Genomic DNA, 16,709 nt, shown 5'->3' with positions numbered 1-16,709 from the left:
TTAGGAACACATCATAGGGGTCACACTTGATGTAATTTGTTATAATAAAATGAATGACTGTTGAGATCAAACATGCAAAAGAAGAAGAAAATAATATTTATATGCTACAGAGAGATATTTATATGCTACAGAAGAAAATAATAGTCTGCTGATTGACTTTTTAAATTAGGATAACAAGTTTAATTTACCTGAAACAAAAATTAGAGATATTTTAGAGGAATAATTATCTATTTCAAATATATATTTTTTATTTATTTTTTGTTGACACATTTACCCCTTAATTATTAAAAAAAAACTCCAGAATATATTTTATATTAGTTATTCTATTAAAAAAATGACACGCGAGGATCATTTTATTCTTATATCAAAAGTAGAAAAAGAAAGTAAAATTGTCATTTGATATATCTCTCAAAGAAAGAAATTTTCTATGTATACCAAAAAGAAAGATGAGGGTATACGACTGAAAATGAGCAATAGTTGATCTTAGTGTAATATTTATTTTTTATATTTATGGTAGCTAATTAATATAATCTTCATTTCCTTAATAAAAAGTTGTGATTTGAAACTATTCATATTACAATAAAATACTAGTTTATCAATAAACTATTTAAAATCTTGCCCAGATTTTGAGAATTGATGCATGTATATATAGCCCAAATTAACATGCCAGCCAACCTTTTCTAAGAAAGAAATTCTCTTATATACATCTCTCTAAGATACACTTAGTTCCCTTCAAACTTGATATTTACGTGTATATCTTTTGAAAAACTTGCATGGATATCTTTATAATTCATTAAAATTGATCCAAAAACAGTAGATTTTAAAAGATTTGCTCAGGAATAAAAGATTTGTTTGAATAGATACAAGGATTTATGTTGGCCGGATAAGTCGGCCCAAATTTGGAATGAGTTCAAACCAAAGCATAAAGACTAGGACCGTTGAGGTAATTTCCTATCTAAATACGGATAAATAGTTGTCCTCCGTTGTTATCCTGATCTATAACTCTATATAACTACCCCTTCTCGCATAAACCTCAAGTCGAAGGTTCTTCTCTTCTTCTCTTCTTCCCTTCATCTACCTACCAGTCAACCATGACGAGGAAATCTTCACTTCTCTTCGTCTCCATCTTTCTTCTGCTTTCGGCCATGGTGATTGTTTCGTCCGCGAAGCCAAGGAAGATGGTTGGTATATACGAGTTGAAGAAGGGAGATTTCTCTCTAAAAGTTACCAATTGGGGTGCAACAGTCATCTCAGTTATCCTTCCTGACAACAAAGGTTGGTAAATAGTTTAATGGGTGTTCTCTAGTTTATCTAACAGAGCTTGGCATGACTTTATAATCTGAAGTGTTCTATTGTGTATGTAGGGAAATTGGACGATGTGGTGCTTGGATATGATAAGATTGGTTACTATGTTGTAAGATTACCTCTTCTTCTTGGTATAAAATCTTTTAACTAGTTCAAAAGTTTGTAATCTGTGACTTATTTTTCTCTCTGTTTCAATTCAGAATGATACGACTTACTTTGGAGCTTTGGTTGGCCGAGTCGCAAATAGGATTGCAGGCTCGCGTTTCAATTTGAATGGAAAAGTTTATCATTTGTACCCGAATGATGGGAAGAATTCACTCCATGGTGTGATTATTTCTGGATGATTTATGGCAAGCTATATACTTGGTGATGAACTAGTGTTTGTCTTAGAATCCTTTTAAATTTGTTCTTCTTTTAGGTGGTCACAGAGGATTCAGCCGTGTCATTTGGGATGTCAAGGAGAAAGTTGATGGAGAATTCCCTTACATCACAATGCACTATAACAGCTTTGATGGTGAACAAGGTAAATTCTTCATATTGTATACAAAAGTAAATTATTTACCTTGTTTGATTCTGGTCAATAATTTTTATATCATTGGAAACAGGTTTCCCTGGTGATTTGGATGTGTCTGTGACCTACAAAATTGAAGAGGAGTACACTTTGAGCGTTGCAATGCATGCAGTACCCAAGAACAAGCCAACCCCAGTAAACTTAGCCCAACATTCCTACTGGAACCTTGCAGGCCATGCAAGTGGCTCAATCCTCAACCACAAGGTCCAAATATTCGCCTCCGACGTAACTCCCGTCGACGACGAACTCATCCCCACCGGCGAAATTAAGCCCGTCTCAGGGACTCCTTTCGACTTCCAAACGCCGACGACGGTCGGTAGCCGCATCGCGCACGTAAAAGGCGGCTACGACATAAATTACGTACTAGACTCGCCGGTCGACGGGAAGGGGATGAGGAAGGTGGCGGTGGTCGAAGACTTGAAGTCTGGGAGGGTGATGGAGTTGTGGGCTAACCAACCTGGGGTGCAATTCTACACTGGGAATATGTTAAAGGATCAAAAGGGGAAGGGAGGTGCTACTTACGAGCAGTACGCAGGGCTGTGCTTAGAGACCCAGGACTACCCTGATGCATTGCACCACTCTAATTTCCCTTCTGAGATCTATGGACATGGTGATGTTTATAAGCACCAAATGGTGTACAAATTTGCTGTGAAGAAGAAGAAGTGAGAATTCGAGCAGGAGATTGGAATTCTGGAGGGAATCTTTGTTATGGAATCCAACTTTATTTTAACGTTTATCATAAACTATAGAATGAAATATATCCGAAAACATAGGGTGCGAAATGTAAGTTTCCCTAATTAACTATCTATTGGGAAGCGAACACCAAAAGAGGGGTTATCTATTCACATAATAATGGCGCTCCTATCGTTCTTCCCTTCTAAAACCCTTAGCAGCGAAGCGTCGAAACCTTCTCCAAGAAGAGGTTTCTCGTCAATTTCCAACTGTTTCCTCAAATTTACTGGTTTTTCTAAATCTCCAATCGTTTCTTGCACAAATGCAGTTAATCTCGCGACGAATTCTTTGATTAAAATGTCTTCATCTATGTCGGTGGATAAGAATAAGGGCGAGAAGATTGTGTGGGTGTGGACGGAGAGCAGACCAGTCATGACGACGGCAGTTGAGAGAGGGTGGAACACTTTCTTCTTCCGCCCTGAAGCCCGATCCACTAAACTTGCTAGCGATTGGTCATGTAATCTCTTAAATCTTGTCCTTTGATGTGTAAAACACTCTAAGTGGCTACTCATGCATCATTGTATTATTCTGGGCTATTGAAATGGATAACCGGCTCATTTCATAACCATGGAAGTTTTCTTTATGTTCTTATAGTTTTTTAGGACTTGGGAAAGTAACTACAATACATTTTTACTGTTATATTTCTTTTTTCTTCTCTCTGAATTAATGCCTGTTTCATAAACTTATTAGTTGTAACATCCAGGTTTTGGTGGTTTGTGCAGCAACAGCATTGATACGCTCTCTCTTCATTGATGGGTCACAGATTTTTGATGAGAAAGACCTAAAGGTTGCCGTATATTATGATGTTTCTTCTCCACAAGAGTTAGAAAGCCTTTTGCCAGATGACCTGGATGTGGATATTGTGGTTATAAATTTCGAGAGTGGATGGCAGGTATAACTTATGTGATACAATATTATCCTCTGGAATATAAGATCATTACTCCATAAAACTTAACATTAACATTATCAGTTCTTGTAAGCAATGCTTTTCTTTCTTCTTTCAGAAGTGCTGATGATCTCTTAACATTTGTACTACAACTGTTTAAAGATGCATATTAATTATCTGAAGAAGAATCCAGCTTAGATATACACCGTAAGGCAAGAGATAATGCAGAAGATTATGTAGTTACATGATTTTGGATTCTCATATTGCATCCAGTATATATTGTACAGGCCAACTCGCTGGTCTATCAATCTCCTATGGTCGTTGTCAATTAGAGCTGGCCATCAGATTCTTTAAGAAATTGCTATCATAATTAAGTTGGAAGTTTCCATTCTTCACCACTTCTTTTTCTTCTGCTTTCAAACTAAAGTTAGGAACACAGACCCTTTTTGCTAAAGTTATATTGATACAGAAAACCAAAAATCCATTCTTCACCCCTTCAGATTACTAGTTTCAGATTTTGCCATTTTAGTTACTCACTTAACTACGCATTGATTCTTTTTGCTAGTTTAACTAAAATGCAACAGTGATACAATATTTCTTCTCATCACATCTTTCTTGTCATTTACATCTATAAAATTACTGCCTAAGCTGTGGAATATGCTAGTTGGGTAAGTAATACCATTATACTGCTGTTTACTCTCACATTTACAGGTTATTCCTGCAGAAAACATAGTTGCAGCATTCCAGAGCTGTAGGAAGACTGTATTGGCAGTTTCAACAACTTCAACTGAGGCGCAAGTGTTTCTAGAGGTAATTCTAGGAAAAGTTCCAAATTTCATGCTCTTAGTGGCTTTATGTCCAGTTAACACTTTGACCCAGTTAATGTGGATAATCTTAAACACCATTTGTAGGCCTTGGAGCAAGGTCTTGATGGGGTTGTACTAAAAGTTGAGGACATTGGAGAAATTCTCAAGCTAAAGGTACTTTATGTTCATAGATTCTAAATAATAATTCTAGTATTATTATTAAATATTAATTGGTAAGTACTCTTGTAGGTACTATTGTGTCAAATAACTATTCAAACTAGATAATCCTTCAAGTTCAATTATACTGTATGAGTTGACTACTAAGCAAATTGTTTTTGTGACTTTTATCTCTTATTAAATGTACTTGACTTTTGAGTAGCAAATTTGGTGGCTAATATGATGCATAAGCAGATTTTTTTTCCACTTCTATTCACAGTTGACATATTTATGAGTTACTTTTAAAGTTAGCTTTTATACATCCAAGGAGTGCTTGAAAGGTATGCCGTGAAATGATTTTCCTGGTTTTTCTGAAGCAGGTAGATAATGTAAAATTTTGTAGCTGGAACTTCTGACCTGGATTTCTTCTTAATGTCGTTTTCTTACCTGGAATAATTTCTTTAAGGACAAGGCCACAATTTCATATCGATTGGGCATCTTGAATATTCCTTTAGTAAAATTCTTCCCTTCCAGTTTTTTATGAGACCTCCTTTTCCTACATTAGCCTCCTTCATCAGTAAACAAGAAGGTGCAATACTTCCTAGAGAAAGTGACCTCAGTTATCATTGTTGCCTTTTAGTTATCCATGAATGATGGATATCAGTTAATTACTTTGGTTCTCTTTTAATGTGATCAGGATTATTTTGACAGAAGGGATGAAGCAAGGAGTCAGTTAGCCTTGACTAAGGCCACTGTAACAAAGGTTGAAGTTGTTGGAATGGGGGATCGTGTTTGTGTGGATCTTTGTAGTATCATGCACCCGGGTGAAGGTCTTCTGGTTGTTTTCAATCTCTATACTCTATAGTAATTCGTGATAGATATATTTGAGCATTGTATTCAGAGTTTTGCATAACATCAGGTCTAGGTGACCATATTATGAAACATTCTCAACTTAACTTTTGGTCTAGCTGATCCGATATGTTGAAAACTGCATAATGAGCTGGTCTCATATGTTGGGAAAATTGCATAATGATGATGACGATAATGGTGATGGTGATTTCATGGCATGCTCTCTATAGGTTAGTTCCTTTGCCAGAGGACTGTTTTTGGTTCACTCTGAATGCTTGGAGACAAATTACATAGCAAGCAGGCCATTCAGGGTTAATGCAGTAAGTTTTTCATTTTGTAATTCTTTAGGTGGTATATTAACAACCCTTACTGCTGTAGAAATGCTGTTTGATCCTGGCTGTACATCTGAAGGGATGGAATACTATATCAAATATAATAAACATAAAGAAATTCGGAGTTCCTTGGTATTAATAATATTTTTCTTTTCTCTTATTTCCAAACTGTAGGGACCAGTACATGCCTATGTTGCAGTACCTGGAGGAAAAACCTGTTATCTTTCAGAGTTGTGTGCTGGTAAAGAAGTGATAGTTGTTGATCAAAATGGTTTGCAGCGTACTGCAATTGTGGGCCGTGTGAAAATAGAATCAAGACCTCTCCTTCTTGTAGAGGCAAAGGTTTGTGCATGTTGGTCCCTCACTTTGTCTACTGTGAATATGTCCACTATTGCACAAGTGTGATTTATGGAAGAGAATAAAAAGGTTTATACTTTTGCATTATTGCTACTTTCTACAAAATTTGATCTTATCTTATATGGACTTCTACTGCTTATATTATAGGAAAAGTACCATAAGTTGAAGACTATAAAACAAGTTTTTTAGCAAAATCATAAGATCACTTGGTATTCTCAAGATTGGGATGAGTAAATTGTAATGAAAGAACTTGTTGAAATAAGAAACGAAGAAGAAAGGAAGCACTCTTATGAAATGAGCGTAAGGCTGTGTGCATCTTCTCTCACCATAACCCATATAGGTGGGAGCCTCATGCACTAGAATGTCTTTTCTAGAAGCAAACTCAATACCAGCTGTTATGTTCCTCATCTGATCCATCAAGATCTTATGTATCGCAGGAAAATTTAGGAGACGAGACATATAGCATCTTTCTGCAGAATGCAGAAACCGTTGGTCTTGTCTGTCCTTATGAAGGTAATTTCATCAATACTTTTATTCTAGATCTGGAAGATTTTCTATTTCTTGTATCTATCATGTGTATCTTTTAATTGTTGATGGCAGACAAGACAGCAAAAACGGCAATACCTGTAACTTCACTGAAAGTTGGGGATGAAGTCTTGCTGAGGAAACTGGGTGGTGCTCGTCATACTGGAATAGAAATCAAAGAGTTCATTCTTGAGAAGTAATCAGTAGTGCTACATTTTCCTCAATTCTTTCTGGAATGGGTGTTTTTAATGAAAAAAATGTGAACTTATTCTTCACACAGATTCTGTATAGTTCCTTGATGCAATATTATGTCCATGGTTCTTTACCATCAAGAAAAAAATTAGTACGGTCTGCCACTTCTCCAGCCAGGATGCATGAGCTTCTAATTCTATAAACTTGAATCCTTCCATAACAAGTAGATATCTGGATATCAGAATTTTCGCTGACATTTGATCGGAATCAAGATGCCCTTTCCTCAGTCAGAGGGATATATACCCCAGAATTTCTTGATGTGAATTCCACGCAATGCTGCAAAAGAACTAACTTGTCTTTTCCTCAACATGATGTCCGAGAACCACTAAATTTCACCTAAAAGCCATACAATTTGTATATTAAGGCTAACAAATTTGTCCAACAACTACATATACACAACTACGAGGATAAAGGCAAAGAAGAGCCAAAAAGGAGAAAAAAAATCCAAGCAAGGTAAACTCTAACTAAAGCTAACATATATTCCACAACTCCCATGTTCATATTACCACCATCAATTTATGTCATGAGAACCTGTAATTTTCACAGGTAAAACAAAGTTGAAAATGGGGTCTATTACATAAGGTTACAAAGTTACAATCTAATCTTCACCAGCTATCGCCACTCATTCAAGCAGAAAAATATACCAATCACAGGGGAGTGTAACAACAACAGCAAAACACTAATGAGCAGACTGACTAGGTGCCGTCTTTTTGAAGTCAATTTTGTCAACCTTCACCTCTCCATCGATGAGTTCGTAAACATAGACAACTACACGGAGGCCATCTATGTCCATGAGCACAAAGCTTGGGTTAACATCATATGTAATGCTGCTGTATGCACCAGTCGCTGAGCCAGGGTTGATCACGACACCACCCTCGTGCTTGTATGCCTTGAACTGATGGGTGTGCCCTGTCACAAGGATGTCTACATCCAACTGCCTCTGAAGCATGGCCAATGAATCCAAATCACCCCATGGAACAATCTGCAAGTTTCAAGGAAAGAAATAGTGAATACAAGAAATGTTGTGCATAGAGTAGCAAAACCAAAAAAGAGAAAAAAAAGAGGTTAGGAAATGGGTATCTAACATCTCCAAGGTGCTTAGCACCCCCATTTGAAGCGTATGGAAGAGAAGCTTTATCAATATTAACAACTCATCTTTTTTTTTTTTTTTTTGTCCACCCAGGCTCTAAAGTCGTAATTGGGTCTCTCTTCGTGACTCACGTCAACCCGAAACTAACGTCAACCCGAAAGTCGTCATCGGAGAATTGGAACACCCTAAATACTAGAAAGAGTTCAAGAAGAAACCTTAGTTCTTATTGATGTTTAATTATGCCTGATATAGAGAAGTTTCCTAACTGAACTTGTCATCTCTCCCTTTTCTAGACATTCCTATGTATGGAAGACTTGCTGGGGCAATTTTCTTAACTTAAGTAAACTGCATCCAAGAAGGTAAATATTCTCTATGCTGGCTAACCTTATATCTTCTATTGCACAAGATTCTCTGGCGTATGATTCTTCTTTAATCAAAAACTTGCACTGACCTATAAAAGACGATATCAGGTTAAAGCCAATTGTAAACACTTTCAATTGTCCTAATTTTTGAGTTATGCCCTATCAGACCCCATATTATGATGTTGTGATAATGTATTGCGTGCGACATTAGACAGGAACTGATGAGAATTTGGCAAATTCAAAAAGCTGATAGAGGAACAGAATTCTACTATTCAGAGACCAGGATGTAGCTGTGAAGAACTAAATTCAGTCCAACAGGGAACAAGACCTGGTGACCGTGGCAGAGTCCAAGCTTGAATTGACCAATAGTGAGAGTCTTGTTCTCTGGATAACGTGCATCCTCATCGTATTCACCTCGAGTAATATGCAGATCAGGACAAAGGCTTTTCAAGTAGTCATGAACTTCCTGTAGAAACAACACATATTAAAGTCACAACAATGTTTCGACATGAACTACAAAATATGCTACTATATAGGAGGCCAAGGATCTGATCTGAACTAAAGACATAATTCAACAACATATAGTACTGCAAACAGTAAATGATTGCCAAAAAACAGATTCATCAACCAAAAGAACATATTGAACTAATCAAACAGGAGGCTAATACTAAATAATACCGCTTTATATGGTGCCCCAAGAATTCAAATCATAACTGTTTTGCAAGGCATAAGAGCACTTGAGTGTTAACTAATATTAGAGTTCTTACATTCCATGAAGTTTAAGAACCTGCATGTCTGGAACACATTTTTTAGTTTCCATTGAACTCATTGTTAGAAGAACCTCAGTGTCATTTACATTTAGAATTTCAAAGTCCAAAGGTCTAATATGATTCCAACCAAGCAGATCACGGAATGATAGTTTTCTGACTGTTGTCACTATACAGGCTCATTGGACAAGGGTAACAACACCAACCTTCTACTTGTGTAGATTGAAATATGAAAGCTATACAAACGTTAGAAGAAAAATTGGTCATACATAAAATGTGATCCATCCACCTGCATTGGCGGCTGTCTATATGTTTACTACTTTACTGTCCCCATGCTGCCAGCATAGGACTAACCTGACATATGACTTCGTGGTGCCATAGTACCTTGTTTTTATTTAACTACAACTGTTGCTCGACATACAAAAAGAGTTACTGCATATAGAGAAGTGTATAACTTCAAAATTTCTCTTCAAGGTCTCTCTCTCTCTCTCTCTCTCTCTCTCTCTCTCTCTCTCTCTCTCTCTCTCTCTCTCTCTCTTCAGTACTACTGAGATTCAGTACATTGCATATTGCATCGCTTCCACATACCACATGTGTGTAGGGCTGTCAAAATAATCGAGCTCGGCTCAATAAGGCTCGATCAAGCTCGGCTCGAAAATAAGCTGAGCAGAGCTTGATCTTGAGCCAGTTCAATTAGATCAAGCTAGCTCAATCAAGTCAACTTGATAAGGCTCGGTATATATATATATATATATAACATGAGTAATATGAACCATTAGATCTTTTGATATAATGGCTTAGCTTCTCTCTATTTATAGTTGAATTAAATTTTATTTCAAGCTTGATTAAAGCCTAAATCAATTCAAACTTGCTCAGTTTCGAAAATGACTTAAATCAATAAGGGTTGAAATTGCTAATTGAATGGCTTATTTAAACTCGAGCTAAGCTCAAGTTTGAAATATGCTCGAATTAAAATAATTTTAATTTATGCTTGATCACAAATTTATGCTTGAAATTAATTTCAATTCAAGCTTGATTAAAACCAAGCTCAATCATGCTCGGCTCGTTTACACCCCTACATGTGTCATATGCCCACCCCTTGGCTGCTCGCAAACCTTGCCCACCATTTCAGAGCATTGTTCATAACTTTGACATCAAGAAAGTTGTGCCGCTATAGAGACCAAAAGGAGCATACTGAAATGCAAGAATCAAGTTCTTTCCAGAATGAACACTATTTGGTAAGCAATATCAGGATTGCAGGAAATCACTTTCTTGCTTAAACAACCTAAACAATCGTAGATAGTTAGATACTATATTGAGATTGACCGGTTTGCCAAATTTATCCACCATAAAACCTATTTCTAAATCTAAACTGAATAAAGATCCGTGCAAGAAGCCAGCAATCCCAACAATCACAAGGCTAAAAATTAGAACATTTTGACTGATTAATCAACGCAGAAGGCTAAAAATTACTTCTAGTTACTTATAGTTACTTATCTTGATCTGAATCCAGTACTCCCAGCACATCAAAACTAAAAAGACTAGACACCAGGTAACGATCCAGCAGCAATCACAAAGAGCGAAAAGAACTGGAAAAGGGAAAAAGAAAAATAAATAATCACCTTAATACATAAGTTCCCAGTACATATGACGTGTTGAATTTTCCCGGGGACAAGCATAGACTTAAATTTTGCAGGCAGATCAGGCGCCCGGTGGGGGATGTGGAGGTCTCCGATGGCCAGAACTAGCACCATTCTTCCCAAATATAGCAGATCAGCTCATAAAAATCTTAATTTCCCAACATCTGAATAGCGCAAAATAATAACATAAGACATTTAATCTAACTCCGTAATCAAATCACATCAATGCGATAAAGATGAAACAGAAGAAGAAAAAAAGATGTCTTGTTTCCTATTGCATCGAACCCATCGAATCACACGAAATCTTTGAAACGACAATCGTAGAGAAAAACCCATTTCATGGACAGACACGAACAAATGAACCTATTTCTCGTATGCAGGTATAGTGCTCGATAAAATTTCCCAAACAGCCGAAGTAGAAGAAAGGAATCACGAGTCGAAGCCACGAAGGAGATGAAGAAGAAGATCTCAGCGTTCTTTCACGCGAAGAATAATAATTGCCATTAATAAACCCCTCAGAGGAATCGGGTTCCGGATTCGATATTATTTCGGATCTTCACTGGTTTGATCCGGCATTGCGGATAAGGAGTAGTCAAGTAGTCAACCCATGGAATACAGGTCGGATTCATGCAGGATCCGAACTAATCTGAATAAATCATTTCTAAGACTATGAACTTTATATATGATTATTTAGTTGATCCAGAGAGCCATATATCCACATTGAATATTATGCTTGATAATATGAAAGCACCCGTTCACTTGTAGAATAAGGATGAAATAAGTATAAATATTCTAATTTTTAATATCAGAAGAAGAGTGTTAATACTAGTATAAGGTGTAATAATTATATTTGATGTGATATAAAGTTGATATTAAAATAAAATAATTGTATTGGGAATTGGCGATGTTTTAAATCCAATGACGAAAATACCATTGACTATATTTTTAAAAAATAGTAGTAAAAAATATTTTTCTGAAATAATATTATTTTTTATTAAAATTGTGGACTTAAAATACTCTATATACCCACACTATGAATAAATAACTATACACTGCAGGGTGATACAGGATTTTAAGTCCGCACGCATAAATAACATTGCACTCTTTATATAAAATAATCATGCACTAAATAAATAGGCATTGCGTGGTTATAAGCCCGCACTAAAATAATTATACATTAGATGATATAAAGAGGAACTACAATGTAATGCAAAGTTATAAGCCTGCACTATATATAAAATAATCATACATCAGAATAAATGATAGATACTGCGAACTAATACAAGGTTATAAGCCCGCATTGGCAGTATAATGCAGAATTATAAGCTCGCACTGCGAAAAAATGTGCGAACTTAATATTTTTTATTTTAATTTTTGTAGAATTTATTAGGTAAAAAAAAGTTTCATAGATGAGATGTTTAAAATAAAAAAAAGATAGATGAGAGAGAAAAAATAAACTATAGTTGAGATGGCCGATATTTAATACAAGAGATAGTGGAGAGAGAATCCCAACTGCAGCTGAGGTAATTTATAATTAAATATTATCTAATCTAGAGGCAAAATAGTAATTATGAGTTTATGAGTTATTATTATATTACATTTTTAAAGTTGTATGAAATAAGATGAGAAAAAATAATAAATTATTATACTAGAATAAAGTAAATTATTGTTTAGTTACTACACCAGAATAAGCTTATTTTATTTCACAAGTGAAAGGAGCCGTAAATATAGCACATTAGTGTAAAAATCACATACTTCATATTTGCATCTATGCAACTAAATAAGGTTCCAAAGTTTACAGCCCATGTCTTATATTTAGAGATCAGAGATGATAACTATATAAAATCTAGTCAACCCTGCCATGTTGTTCCTCACTTTATGAGCAGACTACAACTGATATTAGCTTTTGCCAGATTCAGAAGGCCTTTCAGAAAAAAAAAAAATTAGTCAGATCTTCATGAATCAAGAATGCTAGAGATAATAATGCCATTAACTAAGATTGAATCTTTCAATCAGACCAAAGATAATGCTCATAATCAGGCTCTTTTCACCTTTCTGTTACTTGATGATGAAATCTTGATACAATGCATTGGACAAGTTACAACCATCCAAAAGTTGTCAACTTAATCTGGTCAGGCAGCAACCAATCCTAATAAGAAGAATATCCATGCAGAATGCAGTGGAATGAAGAATGGCAACTTTGTGTAATTTAGCTGTTGATCTAGGAATAATTAAATGCGTCGACGTTTTGGATCCATAGGCTTCCTTGAACAAATCACTAAAGGCAAAATGAGACAAATTAGGAAATGCATGTTCATTATATTGAAGGAAAGGACTTTCCTTACAAACATAAATTGCTCCCTAGTAACCACTAAAAGATAGGAAAAAAGAGGCCACACTATATTGAATGTACAACCATGACATAGAAGTACCAATCTTGTTCAGTGTACTTGTGAAGATCTTCTATAGGGCGGCAATGGGGAGGCACCAGCTGGAGAGCGCCGTGTTGAAGGGTGGTTCCTCATTGGTGATTTTCTGTCTGTGTTAGAGGACTTCTCTGTATCAATTTGTTGTGGCAATGCAGTACTCTTAGTGTCTTGCAGCTGCTCAAGTGCAGCCAAGACTTCAGACATCTGAGGCCGGAGTTTGGCCTCATTGGAAATGCACCGAAATGCGAGATTTGCTAAGGCATGCGCCCCTTTCTTTGGATACTGTCCTTCTAACCTAGAGTCCATGATACGATAGATTCTGCGCTTGTCGCCCAAAGAGAGTTTTGCCCAGTCAACCAGATTCTGCTCTAAGCCTACTTTTGTTTTGTCAAGAGCCCGTCTTCCAGACAATAACTCCAGCAACACAACTCCAAAGCTGTAGACATCAGCCTTAACAGAGAGACGACCTATAGATTTAGGAAAGCATGAGAATTGCAGCAAGAAAAATAGGGGATCATTTGAAGTTAGAATTCACTTTCAGTTTGGTTATCATAAGAAGACAAGAAATCTTGACTAGATTGAAAAGAAGCAAGATGATATTAGACTGTAGAGCTTGTCTATGTAAAGATCTATCAAAGAAACAGTAGAGGGAATGGAGATGTTCAACTATAGTTAGAAGTCCACAATCGAACCAGGAATTACTGAATTCAGATGTTCAGGATTACATATTATTTGAATTATAAATGGTGAGTAATCCTTGATATCCTACATAGGCAGAGTTTCTCACAAACCTGTTGCAATGTATTCAGGAGCTGCATATCCATGAGTGCCCATGACTTGTGTGGAGACATGAGTTCTATCCCCAGTTGGTCCAGCTTTTGCTAAGCCAAAATCTGAAAGTTTTGCATTATATTCCTGCATTAGAGAAAATAAACACGCTGTAAACATTCTTAATATCCAAATTCTGTTTGCAGTACAACAGATAGCTTCTTTGAGCATACCGAATCAAGAAGAACGTTTGAGGCCTTTACATCTCGATATATTATTTGAGATTCTGCATCATGCAAAAATGAGAGACCCCTAGCACATCCAATAGCAACTTTGATCCTTATTGCCCAAGATAGAGGTTGTGAGCCTCCTAAAGGGAACGAACCAGAAAATTTACATCAGAGACACACGACATTTAAGATGTACAACAGGATACTTGATATTAGGCAATGTGAGAACAGTTTGTCCGATTAAGTAGTGACAGAGCCTGGAACATGGGCAAGTTTTTAATGGCAATCTCTCCAAAATATATATAAAATTAACCTTATCTCTGCCACCATTTAAAAATATTTCTCTGGAGTTTAATGAAACCAAAATTCATAAGATAATTATTTTAGGCAGTGGTCACGTACTTCTGAATAGATGATTCTCCAGACTTCCTTTTGGCAAGAATTCATAAACCAAAAGTCGGTTGTCACCCTCTGAGCAGTAGCCAATGAGTTTAACTAAATTCGAGTGGTGAAGCCGACCAAGGTAGTTAACCTCCGTCTGCAATCATTGATAAACAAGTTTCAAATTGAACGAATGAAGATCAAAGAAGCGCTACAAAAAATGGATAAGGAATCTGGCTGGGAAAACCTACCAGCCATTCCTTGTGACCCTGAAAACCTTCTGGTTTCAGCTTCTTGACAGCAACAACTATACCAGATCCAGGCTTTGAAGGAGCATAAGTTTGTTCATCAATCCAACCTTTATATACATATCCAAATCCTCCTTCCCCAATAAGACTATCCGGACGGAAGTTCCTAGTTGCACTTCGAAGATCACTGAATGTGAAGGCCTTCAAATGTTGGGATGGCAAAATTTCACCTTCTGTAGGAAGAGGAAGCATCTCGCTTCTTTCAGTATAAGAAGGCAGAGTCAGAGTTGAAAGAGTTGAGCCGGTTGTCATAGAGGATGCCATTGAAGACAAACTTGTTTTGCTGGTCACTTTTGATGGATCTGTGGTGCAGAAAAGAGAAAAAAAAAAAGAGTACATATAAGAATAACTTATTTTTAGGATATCAAAGACCATCTCTTCTCCATGTTAAAATTCTTCAAAATGAGAATAGCGTTCATATATTTGAAGCCTATCAAAATCAGACTTCAACTATGTCTAGACTACTTCATAGTTCATACAATATATAAAGCATATGCTTGCTAGTCTTAGTAGACTCAGGGACAGCTGAAAGCACTCAGAATTCACGAGGAGAAAGGAAAAGAAAGAGGAATGGAAAAAATATCAAGGCATAGACAATCTGAACCAATAGCGGAAAATCCCATACGACAGAACAAAAAGATACAAATCCAAATTGGCGGAACCTTCGACCGATGAGCTATACCTAATCTCCTGTATCTGGAAACAGAAAACAAGATCTTTAAAGCTGTGGCTCGGTTATGCTGCTACGTTTTTTTTTTTATATATATAATCTCAATCATGTACACCAACCTTAAACGACCGAACTAAAACCCACACGGAACCAAACAAGAACAAAAAAACCCACTTCAAAATGACAACAAAGATGCAAACTTTAAGCTGCAAGATCCAATATGAGAACGAAAGAAACCCACTCACCGGAAGATTGATGAGAGCTCTGAGAGCTCTCGACTTTCGAAGAAGAAGAGCTCGCGCAATTGCCCATCTCCCGCTGAGAAGGAAAACAAAAACAGAAAGAACCGGAGCTCTCAAAGAATTCAAGCAAGAAGAATAGATGGGTTGCTTTGAAAATCGAAACTTTTTCCTTCTCTGGGTTGAAATTTCTCAACGATTTGAGAGGGGAAGAGAGGAGGTAAATGGGGGAAAAAAGGACGAATCAGGGGGAGAAGCCCAGGAAAACGACAAGTCGCATGGGTCATACTTAGAGAGTCATATTGTATTCGATGAGTTTGGATTCCTGGCGGCGTTAGACGAGAATGTACGCATTCCTAGTTCCAAATCTCGATGATGCCATGCATTCCATCTCACCCACAGAAATTTAGCGCGTCGAAACTTTTATTAAGGGATTGCAATTGGGAGTTAATTCATTACAGAAAGTGATGGATTTAAATCACTTACAACATACGCAGAATCCATGGGTCCTTCTATTATCTCATGATCAACTAATATAGCAAATAATTTCTGCCGTAGATTATTTTTGTGCATAATTTTTTTTTATTAATGATCTAAACTTAAGAAATTCTAATCCTCCCTCTGACATTCTGCATATCCATTCATTCCTTATATGACTTGACCATTTCAAGCCTCACCCTGACACTGACTAAATTCTATTTTGTTACTTGTGCTTTTGTCGTTGGTCCGCTCCAGAAATATTTAAGACATCATAAACCTTAAAACAATCCACGACAAGAATGAAAACTCTTCGATTCCTAAGTCACAAATATTTCTTCACCAGCCCTATGAGAGCATTCTAATAGGGTTCGGATTTTTCACCCAGGTCAAGATGGTTTTCCTTAGCGCCTTTGGAAGCTTGAATTATTATCTACGGTTTCTTCTTTATTCTCTTTTCTTATTTATCTACGGTTTCTTTTCCTCTCTCCCTACTATTCACCTCGTGTCTCCTCTTTTATTATTGTCGTTGTTATCAATCTCGCCTCAATCCTCTTTTAAACATTTCACACAACAT

The 16,709-nt window shown here is 36.5% G+C and overlaps 4 protein-coding genes and 1 long non-coding RNA gene across 8 annotated transcripts; 2 read left to right on the top strand and 3 right to left on the bottom strand.

Moving 5' to 3' along the window:
- Positions 1-1,041: 1,041 nt before the first annotated feature.
- On the top strand, positions 1,042-2,729 carry LOC140780385 (uncharacterized). Its single transcript, XM_073125896.1, has 5 exons — positions 1,042-1,275; positions 1,365-1,414; positions 1,506-1,629; positions 1,724-1,828; positions 1,911-2,729. The coding sequence occupies exons 1-5, from the start codon at positions 1,092-1,094 to the stop codon at positions 2,540-2,542; spliced, it is 1,095 nt and encodes a 364-aa protein (XP_072981997.1). The 5' UTR covers positions 1,042-1,091; the 3' UTR covers positions 2,543-2,729.
- On the top strand, positions 2,693-6,862 carry LOC140780383 (uncharacterized). Of its 2 annotated transcripts, XR_012107502.1 has the most exons (11): positions 2,693-2,798; positions 2,877-3,065; positions 3,331-3,500; positions 4,206-4,304; positions 4,406-4,474; positions 5,154-5,294; positions 5,536-5,625; positions 5,812-5,979; positions 6,142-6,334; positions 6,432-6,507; positions 6,595-6,862. XR_012107502.1 is itself a non-coding variant. In XM_073125895.1 (10 exons), the coding sequence occupies exons 1-10, from the start codon at positions 2,729-2,731 to the stop codon at positions 6,717-6,719; spliced, it is 1,197 nt and encodes a 398-aa protein (XP_072981996.1). In that variant the 5' UTR covers positions 2,693-2,728; the 3' UTR covers positions 6,720-6,862. The 2 variants fall into 2 exon arrangements, 1 of the variants encoding a protein (XP_072981996.1); XM_073125895.1 differs by lacking the exon at positions 6,142-6,334.
- A 363-nt stretch (positions 6,863-7,225) lies between these two features.
- LOC140780789 (vacuolar protein sorting-associated protein 29) lies at positions 7,226-11,145 on the bottom strand. 3 transcript variants are annotated; one of them, XM_073126549.1, is made up of 4 exons: positions 10,986-11,145; positions 10,613-10,794; positions 8,552-8,689; positions 7,226-7,753 (listed from the first exon to the last, which is right to left on the bottom strand). In XM_073126549.1, the coding sequence occupies exons 2-4, from the start codon at positions 10,742-10,744 to the stop codon at positions 7,451-7,453; spliced, it is 573 nt and encodes a 190-aa protein (XP_072982650.1). In that variant the 5' UTR covers positions 10,745-10,794; positions 10,986-11,145; the 3' UTR covers positions 7,226-7,450. The 3 variants fall into 3 exon arrangements, with proteins under 3 accessions (XP_072982650.1, XP_072982649.1, XP_072982651.1); XM_073126548.1 differs by having other exon boundaries at positions 10,994-11,111; XM_073126550.1 differs by lacking the exon at positions 10,986-11,145 and adding an exon at positions 10,916-10,980.
- A 1,220-nt stretch (positions 11,146-12,365) lies between these two features.
- LOC140780615 (uncharacterized) lies at positions 12,366-12,908 on the bottom strand. Its single transcript, XR_012107545.1, has 2 exons — positions 12,682-12,908; positions 12,366-12,554 (listed from the first exon to the last, which is right to left on the bottom strand). It is a non-coding gene; the product is annotated as an uncharacterized lncRNA (long non-coding RNA).
- Positions 12,909-12,920: 12 nt separating this feature from the next.
- Positions 12,921-15,933, bottom strand: LOC140780614 (probable serine/threonine-protein kinase PBL3). The gene is made up of 6 exons (XM_073126276.1): positions 15,662-15,933; positions 14,690-15,048; positions 14,460-14,595; positions 14,061-14,197; positions 13,851-13,974; positions 12,921-13,526 (listed from the first exon to the last, which is right to left on the bottom strand). The coding sequence occupies exons 1-6, from the start codon at positions 15,726-15,728 to the stop codon at positions 13,072-13,074; spliced, it is 1,278 nt and encodes a 425-aa protein (XP_072982377.1). The 5' UTR covers positions 15,729-15,933; the 3' UTR covers positions 12,921-13,071.
- Positions 15,934-16,709: the final 776 nt, after the last annotated feature.

The sequence above is a fragment of the Typha latifolia genome, chromosome 1 (genome assembly GCF_019914945.1).
Source record: "Typha latifolia isolate L0001 chromosome 1, TyphaL0001v2, whole genome shotgun sequence".
In the NCBI taxonomy this organism is placed as follows: Eukaryota; Viridiplantae; Streptophyta; class Magnoliopsida; order Poales; family Typhaceae; genus Typha; species Typha latifolia.
The sequence above is the reverse complement of the archived record's forward strand: the minus strand, read 5'-3'. Positions and strand labels throughout refer to the sequence as shown.

What these genes read in the sequence shown, in the direction of transcription:
- LOC140780614 (XM_073126276.1), bottom strand. Translation starts at nt 15,728, where the DNA reads ATGGGCAATTGCGCGAGCTCTTCTTCTTCGAAAGTCGAGAGCTCTCAG. An exon ending in AGGGTCACAAGGAATGGCTG is followed by an intron (nt 14,596 to 14,689) that starts GTAGGTTTTCCC and finishes CAATGATTGCAG; the next exon opens with ACGGAGGTTAACTACCTTGG. An exon ending in CAAACGTTCTTCTTGATTCG is followed by an intron (nt 13,975 to 14,060) that starts GTATGCTCAAAG and finishes TCTCTAATGCAG; the next exon opens with GAATATAATGCAAAACTTTC.
- LOC140780385 (XM_073125896.1), top strand. Translation starts at nt 1,092, where the DNA reads ATGACGAGGAAATCTTCACTTCTCTTCGTCTCCATCTTTCTTCTGCTT. An exon ending in TATCCTTCCTGACAACAAAG is followed by an intron (nt 1,276 to 1,364) that starts GTTGGTAAATAG and finishes TTGTGTATGTAG; the next exon opens with GGAAATTGGACGATGTGGTG. An exon ending in ATAAGATTGGTTACTATGTT is followed by an intron (nt 1,415 to 1,505) that starts GTAAGATTACCT and finishes GTTTCAATTCAG; the next exon opens with AATGATACGACTTACTTTGG.
- LOC140780789 (XM_073126549.1), bottom strand. Translation starts at nt 10,744, where the DNA reads ATGGTGCTAGTTCTGGCCATCGGAGACCTCCACATCCCCCACCGGGCG. An exon ending in CTGGGAACTTATGTATTAAG is followed by an intron (nt 8,690 to 10,612) that starts GTGATTATTTAT and finishes TTGTTTCTACAG; the next exon opens with GAAGTTCATGACTACTTGAA. An exon ending in GACTCTGCCACGGTCACCAG is followed by an intron (nt 7,754 to 8,551) that starts GTCTTGTTCCCT and finishes TGAAACTTGCAG; the next exon opens with ATTGTTCCATGGGGTGATTT.
- LOC140780383 (XM_073125895.1), top strand. Translation starts at nt 2,729, where the DNA reads ATGGCGCTCCTATCGTTCTTCCCTTCTAAAACCCTTAGCAGCGAAGCG. An exon ending in ATTTCGAGAGTGGATGGCAG is followed by an intron (nt 3,501 to 4,205) that starts GTATAACTTATG and finishes TCACATTTACAG; the next exon opens with GTTATTCCTGCAGAAAACAT. An exon ending in ACCCGGGTGAAGGTCTTCTG is followed by an intron (nt 5,295 to 5,535) that starts GTTGTTTTCAAT and finishes TGCTCTCTATAG; the next exon opens with GTTAGTTCCTTTGCCAGAGG.